This window comes from Gossypium arboreum, chromosome 8, assembly GCF_025698485.1.
Source record: "Gossypium arboreum isolate Shixiya-1 chromosome 8, ASM2569848v2, whole genome shotgun sequence".
Lineage (NCBI taxonomy): Eukaryota > Viridiplantae > Streptophyta > Magnoliopsida > Malvales > Malvaceae > Gossypium > Gossypium arboreum.
This window is the reverse complement of record NC_069077.1, coordinates 4,691,472-4,711,340: the sequence shown is the minus strand read 5'-3', so window position 1 is coordinate 4,711,340 and position 19,869 is coordinate 4,691,472. Positions and strand designations below refer to the sequence as shown.

Here is a 19,869-nt window from a genome sequence, read left to right as displayed (position 1 = left end):
CGATCAATATTTATTCCAATGTAAATATTTATTAATATGTGTTAAAACTTTGAAAAGAAATACAGTGAACTGCAACAAACAGGGTTCAACACCATGTCCAAACACCAATTTTTTTTTATAACCCTAGAAGAAAACAAGAACCATCAATGGCGAAAGTTGATAATGTTGCTTGATCAATAGGTTACCTTCTCCATGTTTCATCTCAAGGCTCAAACACCATACTCTCTGCTTCCCGTTTCACGGACTCAAACAGCACGGAAGACAAGTATCGCTCTCCAAAGCTGGGGAAGACCACCTGGATTAGATCAAATTTAAAAAAGGGGAAAATATTAACCAGTGCTTAGTAACATTGTAAAACTAAATGCAAAAGTTATCATAAAAATACGAATCAATTAGTACTTAACTAGTGCTTATAAAGACCCATTAACTAGTTTGGAGTTCGGACCCTTAAAAGATACATAGAATTCCAAATAAGTATATTACATCAGAATCCGAGTAACATATGCAAGACTCAAGGCGAAAAACACCATAGATGACCTAATATAATTTTGTTCAACAAGAATGCAGGCGTATAGAATCTAGAATCCATGTGTATGCCGATAGTATTATCAGTGTAATTTCACAGAAATGTCTGAACTCTCAATAACCCTTTTCAATGGCGGCATTTATCTTCAAATATATTACTTCAATCACATGTTCAGAAAGAATGATGTAGGACTGAATAAAAAAAACTTACAACAATGAGTTTCCCGGCATTTTCTGGCCTCTTGGCTATCTCAATCGCGGCGGCGGCGGCAGCACCGGATGATATACCTACCTGTAATATATGTTCCAAACAATTATAACTAAAGGAAACTGCAGAAAGAATCCAACAGAAGCTTGAGTGTCAATTTTCGGTTTAGTTGTGAACAAGCACCAAGGTATGGATTTCCATATTGAATTATATCAAGAAAACTGAAGAACCTTACCAACAATCCTTCTTTCAGAGCAAGTTGTTTTGCAGTTTCAATAGCTACTTCACTTGATATCTGCAGCCATACAGGTAATCGATCATTACAAGCATGAAGAAAAAAGCTGCAATTGAAGAAAGTGTGCTCATATGTCGAATACCACCGAGTTGCCTTCCCTATAAGCATCTATAACATATATTGATCATAGGATATGAAATAATGAAAACCAGCAATGAATTATGAGATAAAAGCTGTGTGGCTTAAAAAAACATAGAAAAATTTGAACATTACAGTATTAGGCACATACTCCTATTTGACACTTATGCTCAATTCTGAGTAAATATAGGATAATAGCACATAGATCCGAAGTTGAAGAAAACATTGGTCTTAATAAATTAAATATCATCAAGACTTACTTGAACGACTTCATCGATTAAATTGACGTCTAAAACCCCAGGGATGAAGCCAGCACCAATTCCTTGGATCTTATGTGGACCTTGAACATTAAAAAATGCAACCATCCATCAATAGATAAAACATTAATCTTATTTTAGCATGAGGAGTACCGGAAAAGAATTTTCAGATGATAATGGCAAAAATATTTAATAATCTTCCTAAGATTTAAGAGACTAAAGCCATGCTGTTTGCCTGTTGTCAGGGACAATGTACAAAAGCTTTGTAGGGAAAATTTTCAAATTTGATGTGAATAAAATATTATGATTGGAATTATAAACCAGAGGTCTGAGTGGTTTGACTTTGACCACCTGTTTGGATATAGTTTGTAAAAGAACAACTTACCAGGTTTCCCTCCAGAAAGCACTGCACTCTCAACTGGTTCCACGCCAACGAGCTGAATCGAAAAAAGCAAGGAGCAATGGAAACATAAGAAACACAAAAGCACAATGACAGACAAACAAAATTAGTAATAGTTAGGGATCAGAAAGTCTAACCTTAATGCCAGGATTCTGCTCTTTCAGATACTTCCCGGCTCCTGTTACAGTACCTCCAGTCCCGATACCAGAGACAAGGACATCTACCTTTCCTCCACTGCCTTTCCATATCTCCGGTCCGGTTGTCAGATAATGGATCTAAAACAGGAACAAAGAATCAAATCACAACACCCTCAACGGCTCGAACTACTAACATATGCGTGAAAAGAGTTCTGAATGATACCTTTGGGTTGGCAGGGTTTTCAAATTGCTGAAGAATGTAAGAATTAGGAGTCTTTGACATAATTTCCTCAGCTTTTTGAACAGCCCCCTTCATGCCCCGGGCTGGATCCGTAAGAACTAGCTCAGCTCCAAAAGCTCGGAGGACCATTCTTCTTTCTAAACTCATTGAAGAAGGCATCGTAATTATGAGTCTGTAACCCTTAGCAGCTGCCATGAATGCCAACCCTATTCCGGTATTACCACTAGTTGGCTCGATCAGCACACTCTTCATCATATAGGAAAAACAGAAACTTTGTCAAGTTAAAACTTCTCTCCTTGAGTTTATACTTTCAACATTAAAGCAACAAGATCGTGACATGAGCTCAAGGAAAGCTATACTTTTGCATATAAAAATGAAAGGAGTTTGAATATCGAATTTAAAAGGAACAAAAACTTGAAAGCCAACAAGCTTCTACATAAAGCTTTCTCTATGTAAGTTCAAATGGTTAACTAGAGATGCTTTACAAGTTGACAACAACACACAATTTCAGCCTATGGCATAGCTAGAATAGTATAACTACAATCCACTTAAAACCCTAAACCTAGCATAAACTTGAATTTTAAGAGAGAAATATAGCGAGTACCAACCTCGCCTGGTACAATGAGACCCTTCTCCTCTGCATCTGCAATCATACTATATCCAATCCTGCATGCAAAGAAGGTTTTCAAAACAAAGATTATAGAACTTCAGTCCTACCATAAGTTAATGCAGCGTAATAGAGTTGATTACAATAAAATATTCTGATACAACCGGCAAAAGACGTTTAATAAATACCTGTCCTTGACACTGGAGCAGGGTTCCATTGCCTCCAACTTGGCAGCAATTTTAGCCACACATCCATCTACAACATTGTTGAGATATACCAGTGGCGTGTTACCGATCAACTGTTCATATCCAAAACAAACGATATTAACAAGGATGGCAATACTTTTATTGAATTAAAACACATAAAAAGATCCTTTAATATTGTTAATGAAGATGAACAACTGCTTACTTCGGTGACATCCTTGGCAATTAAACTCTTTTCCCCCATTTCTTCTTTAAGTTACTGCACAAACATTCCAAAGATTAAATCATTTAGCAAAACAAGCCAAACAAATTGAATATGATTAAGTAGTCATGATTGAAACAAAACAAAAAGGAGCGGGAAGACATTTTGAGCGCTTGAAGAACAATAACAGTAATTTAAAATAACAATTAGTTTGTCTAAAAAAAAAAAAGATTCATTACGAAAGAGAAATTAGTTCCCTAAGAGTTGAGACACTAAAGTGACTAGAAATGACTCTGAACTTGATCAATCCAAAAGCAAAATCGGATCCCATGAAAGTTACAGTAATGAAGAGGAGGAAAAACCCAGAATCAATAAAATAAAGAAGAACATAAACAGCCTACGAAAAAAACCCATAAATCCAATCTTAAAAACACAAACAAAAACTATAATCTGACAGATATTTAAAGTACCCAACCTCCAAAAGTTGCAGAATTCACAAGAAAGATGGTGTTTTTCAGTACAATCTGTGAAGCAAAAATGATATATAAGCCAAAGACCAAAGAGTTCAAAGGCTTAAGTAACCTCGAGAAAGCTGATAGACAGGAAAGCTACTTTATAGCTGTTTGTATATTATCAAAATTTCCTCTCTTTTTTATTTCCAATTTTTTTCTTTTGTACTTAAAAGAAAAAGCCAATTTGGCCAACAAGGCAACTAACGGGGTAAAATAAAATAAAGTAAACTACAACAAAAGTCCCTAAATTATTAGCATATTTACGTTTTGATCATTTAGTTTTAAAAAGTTACAAAATGATCATTAAACTATTTGAAAGTTTTTATTTAAATCACTAAACTATTCGGAAGTTTTCATTTAAATTATAAGTTTTTCTCTTAAGGTCCAGCTAGCGAGTTCCAAGCAACGATTTGACGATTGGTATGATGGATCCATCGACGAGTAGAAAAACATGCCTTAGATCTAAGTTGATCTAATGGTCAATGTTGGAGATCGCAGAAAAAAGTTGTTTGGATTTTGGTTTGCAATTTATTGACGTTCAAAGACGTTTCATGAAAAAAAATGAACTATAAAAGAGAAGGATAAAAAGAAATTTCGGTTAGTGCATGCTGTAAGAACATAAAAGGCCATATAACAACGATTTGAAAAGCTCAATGACTTAAATTAAAACTTTTGAATAGTTCAATGATCATTTTATTATTTTTTGAAGTTAAATGACAAAAACGTAAATTTATTAATAGTTTAATGACTTGGGTAGAATTTATCTACCATGTAATTTAAAAAATATACATAAAAAAGACGAAATCTATTCAACCTGGTCCCTCTTAAAAAAATTTTATTTTCTCATTTTAATTGCCGAACAAAATTAAAAATGATAATAACAAAGACAAAAGGGTAAACTATCAAAAAGAAAAAAATTAAATTGCTCAAAACTAAAAAATATGGGGACCAATTGTAAAATTTAATCTAAAATTTTTAATTTTGCCCAAATTCTTTTTTATTATCATTTTACCCTCCACCTCTCTAGTTTAGTCAAATTAGTGTTTTTAGACGAAAAAAATTTGACTCAACTGTTAAATTTTTAAGGGCACTTACCATAATATCCCTTATCCAAGTAAACTTAAGCAATGAGTGTTACATTTAACACTGAACATTCACTTGCAAATTCAAATACTTTAAAATTGGAATTTTACTGAATAATTTCATGTCCTTATTATGCTTTTAAGAACATAATTTGACTAATAAAAAAAATCAATTGCATGTAAAATTTGTTTCAGGTCTCACATAAAATTTAAATTTATTATATGTTTTTGAAATATCTATGTGCTTTTTTTATATCTTTTTAACTTTTTAAATTAGGATCAAATTAAGATCATTTATAAATTTTAAGAGTTATTTTTAAAAAATTATGAATAAATTAATATAATATGTCATCCATGCAATTAATGGAAATGTACCCAAAAAAACAATACTGATTTGCTAGGTGATTAATTTAAAAATTTCATAGTTGATGATAAAAAAATAAATCTATAATTAAATAGAAATTTAATAAAATTCATAGTTAAATGACAAAATAAAATAACCCATTGGGTGATGTGTGTTGTACTTTACCCTCAGTCATATCTCCCTTTGAAAAAGAAAGTTTGTCTTCAGCGTAAACAAGGAAAGGAGAGAGAGAGCTGATGTCAACTGGCACTTGGTGACATGGAAAAGTCCAAACGAATATAATCACAGGTTGAGAAAGAAAAAATGATTTATGGGTTTTTTTTCTTTAAATAAAATATATTTTATTTTCTGTTTTGTAACTTTGGTTTGGATTTGTTGATATTCGGCCTTTTGTTCTGTCATGCCCCATCCGTCCATAAATTGATTTTTGCAATGACTGGACATCTCTATTAAAGCAATATGGTAACATTTTACTGAATTTAAATCAGGTTAAATTGAATTTTATATTTTTAATAGCATATCATTAGGTATATACAAAAGTTTCTAAAAATATACCAATAATTTTAAGAATATTTGTTAAAATTTTGGTATTTATAATAAAATTTTAATATACCAAAATTGTGTTACATAAAGATATATTCCTAATGAAATATTAAAATATCTAGAAGCTATTGAGTCAAGTGAACCGCCTGCCAATTAACAGTTTTAATACAAACAATCTGTGTATACTTTGCATATATTCCTAACATATGGCTATTTTATTTGATTAAACAATTATTCCAAAATTATCTTTATAGGGGCAATTCTGTACAAAATTTAGTATAATAATTGAATAATACTTAAATTAAAAAGTAATAAATTTAATTAATTAGTTTTTATTATTTATTTGTTTTGATTTAAGTAGGATGAATCAAAGTCATTAATGTTATAAAAATATCAAAAGTAATGTTTAAAATCCAATCATGAAAATCTCATTTTACCCCGAAAATGTTACATTCCTTGAACCAAAAGTAACCTAAAAGCCTAGTATTTCAATGTCTTTTTCTAATATTTTAGAAGGAAAAAAAAGAAGCTAAATGGCAAAATAAAGGAAGGGAACATTAATGGAAATAACAAAGTATTACACTCACTAAATATATCAAAATCTGCTGCAAAAATAAGATTAAACATCAGTTGAACACCAAAATCCAGTTTTTTCTTTTTTAAAAAAACAAACAAAACAGATTGAAGAACACCTAAACACTTGTGTTGGAAAACATTGGCTCTAAGTTACAGCATCAACTTCACCTCAAAACATTGGCTCTAAGTTACAGCATCAACTTCACCTCTTCTTTTTCAAATCCTTGTATCTCACTTCTTCTTTGCTGCTTCACTGGCCTTGGTCTGTTCAACAAAGCAAAAACATTCATATAATCAGCCTCAACAACCATCAATCGTAGATTGATAGCAGTTTGAGTAGAGTTATATGGTGAAAATCATCGAGTGATATTTACCTTTTTTACTCCTCGGATCTTCTTAGCCCGATTCTTCCTTTCCTTCATTTGCTTTCTCGATTTCTCTACCTTGGAATCGAGTCCGTTCTGAAAAAGTCATGCAAAAAATAATCAGCATCTAGAATCATATCTAGTCAATTCAAAGAAACGGTGAAAGAAATGCAACTCATGACTAATGATGGAAAGACGAGGAATATGCAATGGCAAGCCAGAATATTTAGAACCCATTTTCGATATCAAATATCAAATAACTTAAATTCACGGAAACTTATAAACTATGGATCAATGCATTACATATTTACATTCTATCTCAAGTTTTCTTCAAAACAAGGCATTTATCAAGCACAAAATAGATGAAAACTCTAGTTCCATATCCAACTTGTCATTTTTTACAATGAAAGCTGATTTCAGATTCTATAACATCACCATTACGAGTTGTTTTCAGTAAACAGATCGAATGCAGTGTTTAGAGTATGAAAAGAGAATTCCACAAATAAACTACATCGAGAAATAAACATCAACATACTAGACATGAAGCAAAAGCAGTTTAAAATACAAACAAATTCCAGAGAAAAAGTACAGAAAAGACATCAGAAATTACCCTGATTAGCCTATACTTGGGCTCGTACTTCTTTGCGTTCTCAACAGAATCATATATCAAACCAAATCCGGTAGATTTACCACCTCCAAAATGGGTTCTGAACTTGAACACAAAAATTGAATTGGGGTCCTTAACCTCGTACATTCTAGCAAGCTTCTCCTTTAGTTCAGCCTAAAAACCCAAACCAACATCTCAAAAACAGGATAACACAACCATGAAACCAATCCAAATTTTCGAACATTTATGATTGGTGTAGTTCCGAATCTTCATTTTATTTGAAGCTGACATGTCCGACACATATTCGGGTCTATGATAAGACTATAATATTTTTAGGAAATGTCAAAGATTTACCTTGGAAACATTGGGCCTCCCAGGATGCAAAACATCAATGATCTAAACAAAAAAGAAGCAGCAAATAACAAGCTTTAGCTACCAACAATGAACTCAAACAGATACAAGCTAATATTTCATTTCTCAGTTCCCCCACCCCCAGGAAAACAAATTAAGCAAAGTCCTAAATTAAGCATCTTATTATCAAAGCAATAAAATCAGCATTACATTTTTTCACTTAAGTTCTTATATTCCTTTAATGAGATCTCTCAAAGAATGTAATAGAAAAAATAATGGAAGTCAAGTGAAAAACCCCAAGACTAAAATTTAACAATGACCCATGTTTGACTATCAACAAAGTAGATGGAAAATGAGAGTGAGAAAGAAAAAGAAAAGCTTACTCACAAATTGTTTCCTGGAAAGTAGCCTGTTGGTCATGAACTTCCTGGTCCTAATAGTCACTGCCTTGTCCGCCATGGTTAAGCAAGAATCTTTCTCTTATTTTTGTTTTCTTTTTTTTTTTCGGAGCAGTTATACAGTGAAAGCTTTCACCAGCAGCACCAACTCTCAAGGAAAAGGATTGTATATGGCAAAAAAAAAAAAACAACTATCTTATATGATTAGGGTTTCAGTTGATTCTCGAAAATAGAGAGTTAGGGTTTCAGTGGAGAGGGTTTTAGCCTTGAATTGGGCTGTAAATTTGGGGATTTTGGTTTTCCAGGCCTGCTATGTAAAGCCCAGTATTTTTTAATGCTGGTTAGAGGCATAATAATAAAATAATTTATTTTTGAAAATATAAAATTACATAGATTTGACAAATATATAAAATTGACTTTACGTGGATGACCATCTGTAAATTTATCACCATAACCATAGATTTTCATTATTAAAATAAATAAATAATTCAATTATTATTTTAAAAATCAATAGTGGAAAATTCTTTATATTCTTATTTATTTTGCCCTTTAATTTTATAAAAAATTATTTTAACAATAATTTAATTTTTGTTTTTAGTCCTTAAACTTATATTATTTATCAAATTATCTCAAAATAGATGAAAAAGTTAACATATGTTAACTTTATTGATGTAACATCCATGTGTATGCTTTTAAAAATTAAAAATATTAAATAAATATATTTTTAATTTTTATATTTTTTGAATGTTTTATATTTTAAAAATAATTAATTGCTAATATGGTATTACATGGCAATTCATTTTGTATCAAAATTAAATAAAAGACTAAAATGAATTTTTGTAAAGTTGAAAGGTCAAATAAATCATTATGCCTTATTATTATTATTATTATCCAAACATCGCAATAGAGAAACATTATTATGCCATTAGAGCAGCTAGGAAAATTCTTATGAAATGTCAAACTGAAATTTTCATCTTCGAATATATATCAATCAACGTACACAATACCAGAGTTTCTTATATTTATAATGACAATATTTATTGATTTAATTCTTCAGAAAAAAAAAAAAAGTAACTTTCAACATTTTCTCAGGAAAATCCTCTGCAATTTATGCCTAGAGTGCTCACTAGGAGGCTCAGGAAGTAGCATTCAAGAACAGCTCAACATTGCAGTAGATTATAAAAGTATTGTAGTAACTGCGTTGAGTATTGTCCAACAAATTATTTATTAATGATAGAAGAATATGAATTTTCTACTTACGACCGTTATGAATTGAATTATAATCAAATTGTTTTGAGTCGTTCATCAATGTCAGTAATTGTCGATTATATAATTCGACCGTACTCTAAAAATCTGTATGTAGCTATGTGAGCCTTCCTGTGTTGGAACAGCTCGGATAAGTATTAGATTATATGACTGCACAGATAAGAATTAAGATAAATGTAAGTGCAGCTAATCCGAGTATTGCACCGAAGAACCAGCAAATCTTCTGGAGAAAACTCAGTGGAGTCGAAGTACTGCCTTGTTTCGTCTGCAACGCAAAAAGAGATCAACAAAGCGATTTGGAGCTTAATTTGTGAACAGATCTGTTTGAAATAAGAAACGAATACCTGCACTTGGCTCGTCATCGATACATCGTTAGCCTGCACGAACATAGCAACAAACAAGGCCTTTTCAGAATACAGAAGCTCAGGGAACAATGATTTTAAATCTCATGGAAATACTATGAACATACAATAAGTGGTCGGAAAAGCTCTCGATCCTCTTCGGACAAGAATGATTTTGTTCGATCTGCAATCACAAGATGATTAACTCAAACAAAGTTGGTGAACGTTTGTTTGAAGGCATTGAAAAGAGACCTTCCTAAGCATCAGTTTCCATGATACGTGTATGGTAATGGCATGCAATGTAACGATAGGAGAGAACTAGTTAATTCCGGAGAGCAAACCGGTCCATCCATTCATGCAGATTACGACGTAACGCAGAGAAATCGAAATCATAATTGGAAATCATATGCATACTAAGATGGTGATGATAGGATCTTCTAGATCACTATATTAGCTCATTTTGTTCTATTAGAAGTTGCAAATCCTATCCTTTACCCACTCCAAGCATTCGGAATATAGATCCGTTCTACCTTGTATGTTGTCGGTGATGATTTTGTTCATGTCGTTGTGATTTCCATGAATCGAGTTTCCAGGCCTGCAAAGAAGAAGAAAATTGCAAAGCTAAATAAGTTCAAACCCTGCAGTTTCCATAACAATCTCTGTATGCTCTCCCGTTATCATCATATTGACATTTCTCCTTCTCGACCGGGAAGGTCAGGGGTTCGGGACATGGTAACAGCCAGCCTCTCTGCAAAATGCAGGGGAAAGGCTGCATATGACAAACATCCGACCATGTGCACCGGGAGAACACCCTATTTATCAACTATAGACTTTCCGAAGTCAATGGCCCGAAATGAAAGAACCCCGACATGAGAACCACAATACCTGCTCGAAGTTGGTAATGCATACAGTCTAAGAGCCAAAGCTTTGATTCTTAGCTGCATATCCGATAGCATCTTCCATCTATAGTCGATATCTTCATTCGTTCTGCAAATGTACTGCAGCAACAGGTTACTTATGTAACAGAATAAGAACAAATCTAACACATAGTTCATCACTTCAGTTGAGAGTCTGATACGTATACATAAATACATACATTATATATATACAACATTCAAGCAATCCATTTATAGATTTCGATAAGGGGAGAAACATTCTTCGATGCTTAAGTCAATATATTTCGAGTTAGGTTACCATAAAAACAGATTAAGAGCAGGAAATTAAACAAACAATCTAAGATGCAACTGAGAGAGAAATATCAAACATACAAAATGGGTTTTGAAGGAGGGTTTCTAAGAAGTGATTCAAGTCGATCAATTTTGATCCCAACATCTAAAAGCTTGGAACGAGCGGCAATGTCTATAACGCAATTTCCATGGTTTTGAAGTGATGGGTTCTTGTTGTTTACTCTATTTTCTATGTCTTCCACCAACTTCAATGCTTCTTCAGCTTCCCTTAGCCATGCATCCGCCATTAAAGCTTGGTTGTACATCTTCAAAAAAGTAATTGTTGTGATTCAAAGGGAAAAACAACAGCAATGTCTGGTCTAATGACTCAAAAATATGAACAACTCAACCAATGGTATTGTGTCAGATCAGAGGAAACTTATATGGAAACTTTGTTGAATTAATTATTTTTCCATTTAAGTTACTTTTTGGGTGTTAAAATGATTGGAGTTTCACCTATTGTGGTTAGCCAGCTAAGATCATCTGCAACGGGCAAGGTTTTTTGTCCATGAAAATCATATGGTCTGCAATTTTTCTCTTTATTTTTTTTATTTTTCACGCGAGGACAATTATTACAATCAGTTCCATGAAAAGGACATGATTTGACAGATTGTCAATGTTCGATCCAAGACAAAGGTTTGTGAAAACTGAAATGGAATAATTTTTTTTAGTAATTAAATCCGGACATCTGTGTATTTTAGTAATATTAGCTTTAACATGTAAATAATTTATTTAATTATTTATATTTATATTTTTTGTGTTTTTCATATTTATTGTTTTTTTAGTTATTTGTCATTTGTATTATGCGATGTATTATCCTATCTAAATAAAAATACAGGAAAAAAAATATCAAGGAATTCAAACTGTTTTCTTTTAATTATTTGATACTATAATCTAGATTCCACAATGGTTGTTTGATTATATCAAAAAAAATGAATGAACCAAATTTGATTTGGTATTGGAACAAAACAATGGTTTCTTTTCTTCCAAGTAAAGTTTTCTCAACTCTTACTCAAACCCCTAACCTAGCCAATTCAAGTTTTTCAAACCTCCAATTCTTTTTCCCCATCTTCAAGCTCTTCACAGCTTTGTTTTATGGAATCTTTACTCCAAACTCGGCTTTTCTTACCGGATTTTGAGCTCCACACGATTTTGTTGATGGCTTCTTAAATGAAACAAAGTTTGCTTGGAATTTTTATCAATGGAGTTTTCAACGGAACTACTACGATTTTCCACTTTTCTCAATTGATGGATAAGTATGGATAAGTGATTAAATAGAAACTTGTTTAGGCCCTATAACCTCAATTTCTCTTCTGCCATTGTCACATCGGCTGGCCTCTCCAACTTCATACCAACATCCTCTGAATGCAGTCCTACTCATGACATCCTAGAGTAAAAACCGAATTGCACAACATGATACGATTCTTGAATCAAAGTTTAAAGAGAACCAATATGTACCTCCATCAACTTGCCAAGATCGAACTTGGGAGCCTTTCAGGATCTTGACTTTACGAATGAAAACATTTAGTGAGGGATAAATACTTTATGCTACTTCTCAATCTCTCTACCAATGACCTCAGGGATGAACCTTGCGAACAAGTTCTTTCAGATCATATGAAGAGGCCTGGTTAATCATAATTTTTCTCATTTTCCGACGAATCTGACAAAAGAACAGTTAGTATGAAACATTGAATATAAGTCAAAATATGTCTTAAGAAATCGAGTCAGGAACAAAATTTTTGAACCAGACAAATCTGGCTGGATAGAGCATAATAGGTTCGCTTAACCTCGTTCGATGGTCTTAACATTGACATAGGATTCCATCAAAATATGTCTTAAGAAACGCATTTTAACCGGCACGGCTCATATTTTAGCTTCAAAATACTTGGTTTAAACATATTGTCTCTCAAATTGACATATGCAATGTGCTCTACAAACTAATTAATTTATCAAAACAAAAAGGATCACAAGGATTAAAGCTATAAGCCTGTAACTATTAATCCATGCTAAGAATCCCCTTAGCATTGTAGTTTCAATTCCTAAACAATAATTGCTTCAATCAGATCGTTTTGAATACCATTTAAGAACATTCGAACTGTGAAATAAAACATAGAAAGGAGCATTAAAAGCATAAAAAAGAAAAGGGTTTTGCCAATGTTCCTTTCATTGAACAATGAAGGTGCCTAAAAAAAAAAAAAAACGAAGATAGTCGAAAATATTCAAATCCATAATATTTGATTAAGAAAAGACAATATGACCTCTAAAAAAGCTCGAATCAACACTATCCATTACGATCTTGATCGAAAACACAGAAATGACAACAATGTAACTTAAAATTTAGCAAAGATTGAAACATTTTTAAGATATTAAAACATTCCTGAAAATTATCTTTGGACCCCTTATGGGGCAATAATCAAAAAGCTTTGATTCAATGTCGTTAGGGTTTAACACTAAATTTTCAAACTTCTTAAAGCAGAAGTAAGCAAGCCTAGTTTATCATCAGCTTTCTGCCTGTATTCTTTCTCCAAGGCTTTTGCTGCCAAAGACTGCAGCTCTGGACTCTCCTTGTCTTCCTTGTTCCTTCCTTTTGAAACCTGTCCGATGGCTGATGTGCACTGAACAAGAGGATTCAAACTTTGGGTCAGAAAGATAAAATACGAGGACATTGAAAAGAGTGAGTGTGAAACCCTTCTTTTTCCAGTAAGATTTCAGTTAGTATAAAGATGAAGGCCAGTGCATGAGTTCTCAAAAGAGAAGGAGCTTACCAAGCAAACTCCAAGAAGTGCTCTGGTATTCTTGCCTCCAGTCAAGTCAATAGTCGATGCATAGTATTTCTTCGAGGTCTGAAGGTTTTCCAGTCCACCGAGTGTGTAAAGTACCTGTTGATGAAAAAGCATAGTGCGTAATCAATGAAAACAAGAATTCAGAGGAGAATCAGAAGAGTTCGAGCTAGAAATCTTTTGCTGAACCAATGCAAGGTGAAAAGCATTATCCTGTGAAACTGTAAAGACTCGAAACTCGTGCTTGTGAATTTCCTTTTGTGGGACAAAACAGTAAGGTTTTCGAGTAAAAACAAACAGTATCTCCACACAATGGTATCAATGGCAGTTTGGGTGCAGGGCTCCACAGAGGAAGACAGATCCAACGTCTACCTGGAAGTTTCCTTCTTGGTTGGGAATCATTGGTCATTTGCATTTTTGCATAACCACAATCACTAAGGAATTGGTTCTTTGTTTTAGGATCATCCTAGCAGAATCATAATTACTACCGAACCATTTCTTTGTTCATTGAGCTCATTAAGAGCCGAGAATATACTTAAAGATGAGCGTTTACAAAGGGAATGCTATTCTCTAGGAAAATTGGAATGTGAGAAACTGCTAATGAAATTGCATACCAGTTTCTAACTATGATAGTTTGAGTCTTCATTTTCCTTGAAGAATCCTTATCCAACATATACTGGACATGGGTACGGAGGTACGTTCCTCTTAAAAAAACTGAGCATACACATGCCAGATACATACTCATATTTCGATAATCAACCCCCCCCCCCCAAAAAAAAAAATTCCGAGTAAAAGAAGTTTTTAACTACAATAAAGAAGAAACTTACATCAGCATAGGCCAGATGATACAAGGGAACTGTTGGTTGAGATAAAATAAGCTCCTCATAGCAGAAAGTGGCTTGTTTGTACCTGATTTATCAACCAAAAAAACAAAAAAAAAAAAAAGAAGCTTAAATCACTGCTATTTTATGATTGGCAACATAGTTAAGCTGTAATAGATTAAAACTCACATTTGTAGGGAGACATATATCTCTGCAAGTTCTCTCCAAGCATCATGATCTGCCATAAATCTATCAAAAGAAAAATGGGGAAATTGAGTGACATTTGCTCTGTTGTATAGTATCGAATTAGGAAAATGTGTGACAGCAGAAAGGGGGAAAGAGAGACAGAGTTTTCTGAGATATCTCACATTTCAAGATATTTATTAAGCGACTCAATAGCCCCTGAAATATTTCCTTGAGCCTTTGCCATGGCTACTTTCCTCTTATGTATTACCTGCCCAAGATAGGGTTTATTGTCATTGGTTTCTTCTTTGTTTTTTATAAAAGAAATAACCAATTATATTTCTCTTTTATCCATTACAACTGATTCTTTTTCAAGAAAGGCAGAGAGAAGGAGGGGAAGCGAGGGTCGGAAAGTGGTCACAGAATTTACTTGATCAAGTGGATTGTCCTCTAAAAGACTAGAGTAAACTTTTTCAGCCTCAGCCCACAATCCCTTTGCTTCAAGCAACATGCCCTCCAGCCTGCCTGTAGACCATGACAAAACAAAACCACTAGGTCATCAAATGTTCGGGGACAATGAATACCTTCGCCAGCATCCTATGGAATCCAAAATTATACAAGAACTGTTTATGTTTATCCATCCTTATTCAAGCCATAATATAGTAACATAAAAGCCCAATAAGGTTTGGAGTAGAATATTGACTGAGATGTTTGGACGAAGCTTAATTCAAGTGTGTTAATGATGAAAAGGTAAGCCATGAGTTTATGATTCACAAATCACTGAAACTACGGCATAAATTAGTGTCAACATATATATACCCTTTTCGTAACACAAACGGAAAATGTAGAACATATTTAACAGTCATATATACTTACCAACCCTTTTGCTCTCTGGAAATTTTTTCAGTAGAGCCTTTATACAATCCTGCAACAATAAATTGTACCAATTTAAGACAGGTAACTTCACAAATCTACTACCAAAGCATCTATGCTAAACAGCACTGTGATTCATGAAACAGCGTAATATGCAGATAAGCATACAAACTGTTTCACTGGAGCCCAAACCAACAACATTCAATAAGAGTTACACCATTTTGCATATAAAACAGACAAAAGTCATATCTTCCTAACTAATGGCTTCATAAGTGATGAGAAAACTGTAAGAACAAGCAAGACCTTAAAGAATTCTTTCCATCAAAAAAGAAAAATACTCTTAACATGTTCGAAAGAGAAATCATGTAAACAATGAGAGTGGTCAATCCAGAGGCGTGATCAATATTTAAATAGGAAACAGTAGAATTAGTTTTACACATATATGCAAGTCCAAAATGCGAAAATCAATTTAACATAATATGAAAACGGAAAAGCTTAAAAGAAATCTAAAATTGAAAAACTCATAGACAAGATTTGTACCTTTGCAACGTTGAGACATTGGCAATCCATAGCAGCAATAGCTACCTGCTCATACAAAGTCCATTCTGTATCAAGATATAAGTACTTGTTAGTAATTATTACTGTTTACCGCTATAAATCAACTGAAGTAAATGGTAATATAAAATGAGAACTCATAAATCACATTCCTATAGATAAAATAACACTGATTCACTGATGCTTATTGCCCTTCGAGGTGTATAAAACTCAATACAAAGAGAAGCACTGGATGATGTCACGGCACATGAGAAAAATGTACAAAACTAAGATGAGTTCTTGTATCTAAATGCAGGTATAAAATTAACCAAAAGTCTCAGAGGTATAAAGCATTACAAATTGTGCTTCATCAAGCTTACCTAACTATTTTTGTTTACTTCTCAAAACCTCAGCTGGGAAATGAATATAATGAAAACTCAACCCGACTTTCTTACAAAGCTAATTCTTATTTTAATGCCTACCAATTCAAATCAAGCTTATTTCACTTTCAATTTTACACACAAATATAAAATATCTAATTTATATAACTCAAATTAAATCAAAATGTCAATCTTTTTCTTAAAAAAATCATTAAGCTTCAAGTTTTAAATTCAAGCAAATCAACAACAGGGGCAACAATTCATAAAGCTTTGAATTCAAGCAAAACCAATAGAAAGAACTAAAAGACTAAACTCTAAAACCCCAAAAAACCCCAACACAAAAACTCAAAATTCAAGCGAAACACTTTAGAATCATTGAATTCAAGCAAAACCCAAATCCACAAGTCACCCAAAGAAGCTAAAAGGAAGACTAACCTTCAGGGCCAAGAGCAGATCTTTTCTTGGGATCATTTAAGATGGATAAACCATATTTCAAGACTTTCTCTGAACGCCTAACTTTGAGCTTTCTCACAAGGCAAAGGTACTCCCAAGCACCTCCACCTCCATTATCTACCTGGTTTTCAAGCCTATTCAATTGGGTCTCCTCTGTTTTGCTCACCATCTCTCAATGTAAACGTTTTTTTTCCCTTTTTTGGGGGGTATTTTTTAGATTTTTCTTTTATCAAATTTGCTCTGCCTTTGGTTTTTCTCTAGTCTATCGCCACTGGCCTGTAGATTGGATCTCTAACTATAGGGTGGGATTTTAATTAAGAAAATATTTGGTAGAACGCTATTGGAATTTTTAAAGAGTTACGGGTTAGTAAATATCCCATAAAAATATTTTAAAAATATATGTCAAAATTTTAAAATTATTTATAAAAAATTATTAAAATAGTTACTTTTACTTACCTTAATTTACATTTTAATAACTTATATTATCGCGATGTAACATTTTTATTATTGAGCTGTTAATTATCGTAAAAGTTATAACGGTAAGCTACCATGTCATGATAAATAATCATTTTAAATAAAAAATTTAGGTTAATTTATACAGCTGGCCACCGTATTTTTTTTATTTTAAGCAATTTAAATTTTTTCTTTTATATTTTTTAACTTTTCTTTTTTCATGCTTTTCTCTTTTCCTCTAATTTTGTCTCTTCCTGTTTCTTTTAACTTAGTTTTTCTTGTTATTTGTTAAAAAACTAGTTTAAAAAAAAAGAAGGAAGAAAATAGAAGGAAAGCATAAGAGAATAAAAATTAAATTAAATTACTTAAAATATAAAAAATGACAAATTTTAGAATTTAATCTAAAGTTTTATTTGAAATGATAATTTAACGTGTCACGTTAACTTACTCTCATACCGTTATTTGTAATTAATAATTTAGTGACTTAAGCGTAATATTTTAAATATAAATAATTAAAATATAAGCTAAGGCAAATAAAAGTAAATACTTACCCTTTAAATAATTAACCTTTTCTTAAGCGCTTGCCTTCTTTGTTTTGTAGTTTTTTTTTGGTATGATAGTTAACACAAATCACTTATTTATTTTTGTTCATTCAAATCATTAATGTATTGAGTCTTATTACTATAAATAAATACCATAGTTACTCACGTATATGATTTCTTTTTGTCTAAATCCTTAAATAAGGTAAAAATAATCTTCTAGGATTTGCTTCCAACTTTCACAAATTGTGAAACAAAAGCTAATCTTTTTAAAATTATTAAAATAAAATATTTTAATTACGCACGATCTTAATATTATAACAATTGACGTCATCTACGACAAAAAGCTATATTTTTACGCTTAAACGGTTAAGATTACTATAAATAAGAAAACCAAGGCTTTCCCATTTATTAACATTGGAACAAGTCTCTAGTAAATGGGTTACGATAACCTGATAGAGACTTGCCATCTTTCTTAACTCGCACTCATCCTCTCCCTTCCAACTCCCTTGTTTTGATTATATTTAGCTTGAGTCATTCGAATTTTTAAGTATTTTAATGTTTGACTTTAATAATTTGTGTGTATAATATTATTTCTAAAATATATTTAATACATAATTATTTTTAATAAATATTAAAAATTTCAATTTGAACAGCATAAATAATATAAGAAATGAGATAAAGCAAAGTCAATAATTAGATATTTAATTCAAATCAAAATCTCACTTTAAAAGTGAATCCAGTTATACTTGAAGTTAATTAGATATTTAATTCAAATCAAAATCTCACTTTAAAAGTGGATTCAGTTATACTTGAAGTGAACTTCAAATTTCAAGTCCTCTCCAATATCTATAAAGCTCAATTCAACTTGATTATTCTTAAATCTTGGGTTATAAGTAAACTCGTTTAAGGATCGGATTAAAAAGATTTTCAAGAATCATATTATTCGATTAGTTTAAAGGTTCATTTGATATTTGGTAGAATTTCTTTTTGTGCCTTCAATTTAACTTGATACAGAATTCACCAATGTGAATGTGAATATATTAGTCAATGAAAATGAGAGAAAATAAGAGATAAAATATGTATAAGAGCAATAAAAAAAAAACATAAAACTTATGAAACAATCAGGATTATTTCTAACAAAACATGAAAAAACAATTATAACACTACAAAATATGACAACATTAATATATATATATATATATATATATATATATATAAAAAACACAGCATTAGTACACAGATGATTACTAACTACAAATCAGTGGGAGAATTTTGGTTTATTTGGGTAATGCAGGCTTCAGCTCTCACTGAACATTGATGGAAATCCAAAGCTTTAGTAACTCATCAATACAAACTATCAGTCTTACAGTGGTTGCAGTTTCCTGGGAAATCCATTCACCAAAAACCATAAAGTTTTTGTTTTTTAAACCTTGGTGTGTTCTTTGGTGGTGTATTGATATATTTCCACGTGAATTGCATTAAATTTTCAGGCAAAGTAGCCCCTGCAACTTCATTGATTGGGATTATTTCTGAAATTTCTTTCAAATCTTCTTCTGTCAGCTTTACTTTCAGTGATTCAATGTTGCTATCAAGATTTTTTTTTTTATCTTGGTTGTTCCAGTAAGAAGTCAAAAGAAACTTTTAAAAGCTATGATCTTTTGGCTCAAGATTTTTGAGGCCCTTTATGCTGCTTCTGCTGTGAATTCTAGTCAAATATATCTGTAGGCTGCTATATTATTTCGACTCTTCATTTTCTTTAACAGTATCCGCATCCAGTACTTCACATATTTGGATATGGCGTACCTGTGTCCAACTCATATCTGGGCATAAGTATCCGGATGTGATCCTACAAGGATCCTTGATCCTTGATATACATGAAACTTTGTCCAATAGTCATGCTTCAATCCGAGTTACATGATACAACAAGAGAGTCCAGGTTGAAAATGATTGAATGTGACTTACCAGGAATAGGGGCAACATCATCCCCTTGATGAAGAACCCAGGCAAGTGCAAATTTGACGCTGTACATACATGCTTTTCAGCCAACTTCTTTACTTTCAAATATA

General features: G+C 32.3%; 4 protein-coding genes across 6 annotated transcripts; all 4 read right to left on the bottom strand.

Annotated features, from left to right (window-relative positions):
* Window positions 1–9: 9 nt before the first annotated feature.
* LOC108470187 (cysteine synthase) lies at window positions 10–3,829 on the bottom strand. 3 transcript variants are annotated; one of them, XM_017771451.2, is made up of 11 exons: window positions 3,629–3,829; window positions 3,157–3,210; window positions 2,937–3,046; window positions 2,750–2,807; window positions 2,124–2,387; window positions 1,901–2,038; window positions 1,749–1,800; window positions 1,367–1,446; window positions 969–1,028; window positions 737–817; window positions 10–295 (listed from the first exon to the last, which is right to left on the bottom strand). In XM_017771451.2, exons 2-11 carry the CDS (start codon window positions 3,193–3,195, stop codon window positions 203–205), a joined length of 975 nt encoding a protein of 324 aa, XP_017626940.1. In that variant the 5' UTR covers window positions 3,196–3,210; window positions 3,629–3,829; the 3' UTR covers window positions 10–202. The 3 variants fall into 3 exon arrangements, with proteins under 3 accessions (XP_017626940.1, XP_052887908.1, XP_052887907.1); XM_053031948.1 differs by lacking the exon at window positions 3,629–3,829 and adding an exon at window positions 3,393–3,587; XM_053031947.1 differs by lacking the exon at window positions 3,629–3,829 and adding an exon at window positions 3,555–3,575.
* Window positions 3,830–6,188: 2,359 nt separating this feature from the next.
* On the bottom strand, window positions 6,189–8,187 carry LOC108468012 (40S ribosomal protein S24-1-like). The gene is made up of 5 exons (XM_017768861.2): window positions 7,941–8,187; window positions 7,557–7,598; window positions 7,206–7,376; window positions 6,605–6,691; window positions 6,189–6,494 (listed from the first exon to the last, which is right to left on the bottom strand). The coding sequence occupies exons 1-5, from the start codon at window positions 8,010–8,012 to the stop codon at window positions 6,462–6,464; spliced, it is 405 nt and encodes a 134-aa protein (XP_017624350.1). The 5' UTR covers window positions 8,013–8,187; the 3' UTR covers window positions 6,189–6,461.
* Window positions 8,188–9,159: 972 nt separating this feature from the next.
* Window positions 9,160–11,289, bottom strand: LOC108469161 (uncharacterized). Its single transcript, XM_017770049.2, has 6 exons — window positions 10,827–11,289; window positions 10,444–10,545; window positions 10,089–10,153; window positions 9,687–9,742; window positions 9,562–9,594; window positions 9,160–9,482 (listed from the first exon to the last, which is right to left on the bottom strand). Exons 1-6 carry the CDS (start codon window positions 11,048–11,050, stop codon window positions 9,360–9,362), a joined length of 603 nt encoding a protein of 200 aa, XP_017625538.1. The 5' UTR covers window positions 11,051–11,289; the 3' UTR covers window positions 9,160–9,359.
* A 1,749-nt stretch (window positions 11,290–13,038) lies between these two features.
* LOC108467776 (uncharacterized) lies at window positions 13,039–17,151 on the bottom strand. The gene is made up of 9 exons (XM_017768538.2): window positions 16,791–17,151; window positions 15,982–16,046; window positions 15,445–15,493; window positions 14,999–15,093; window positions 14,754–14,839; window positions 14,575–14,634; window positions 14,392–14,473; window positions 13,550–13,663; window positions 13,039–13,399 (listed from the first exon to the last, which is right to left on the bottom strand). The coding sequence occupies exons 1-9, from the start codon at window positions 16,975–16,977 to the stop codon at window positions 13,235–13,237; spliced, it is 903 nt and encodes a 300-aa protein (XP_017624027.1). The 5' UTR covers window positions 16,978–17,151; the 3' UTR covers window positions 13,039–13,234.
* Window positions 17,152–19,869: the final 2,718 nt, after the last annotated feature.

Coding starts and splice junctions, on each gene's coding strand:
- LOC108468012 (XM_017768861.2), bottom strand. CDS start 8,012: ATGGCGGACAAGGCAGTGACTATTAGGACCAGGAAGTTCATGACCAAC. Junction 6,692..7,205: donor CCAAGTATAGGCTAATCAGG/GTAATTTCTGAT, acceptor TGACTTTTTCAG/AACGGACTCGATTCCAAGGT. Junction 6,495..6,604: donor AGATCCGAGGAGTAAAAAAG/GTAAATATCACT, acceptor TTTGTTGAACAG/ACCAAGGCCAGTGAAGCAGC.
- LOC108470187 (XM_017771451.2), bottom strand. CDS start 3,195: ATGGGGGAAAAGAGTTTAATTGCCAAGGATGTCACCGAA. Junction 1,447..1,748: donor GCTTTCTGGAGGGAAACCTG/GTAAGTTGTTCT, acceptor TTAATGTTCAAG/GTCCACATAAGATCCAAGGA. Junction 818..968: donor CTCTGAAAGAAGGATTGTTG/GTAAGGTTCTTC, acceptor CATATATTACAG/GTAGGTATATCATCCGGTGC.
- LOC108467776 (XM_017768538.2), bottom strand. CDS start 16,977: ATGGTGAGCAAAACAGAGGAGACCCAATTGAATAGGCTTGAAAACCAG. Junction 14,635..14,753: donor CTTAATAAATATCTTGAAAT/GTGAGATATCTC, acceptor TTCTTTTGATAG/ATTTATGGCAGATCATGATG. Junction 14,474..14,574: donor ATATATGTCTCCCTACAAAT/GTGAGTTTTAAT, acceptor TTGATAAATCAG/GTACAAACAAGCCACTTTCT.
- LOC108469161 (XM_017770049.2), bottom strand. CDS start 11,050: ATGTACAACCAAGCTTTAATGGCGGATGCATGGCTAAGGGAAGCTGAA. Junction 10,546..10,826: donor CCTCCTTCAAAACCCATTTT/GTATGTTTGATA, acceptor GTACATTTGCAG/AACGAATGAAGATATCGACT. Junction 10,154..10,443: donor GCATTACCAACTTCGAGCAG/GTATTGTGGTTC, acceptor TCTTCTTTGCAG/GCCTGGAAACTCGATTCATG.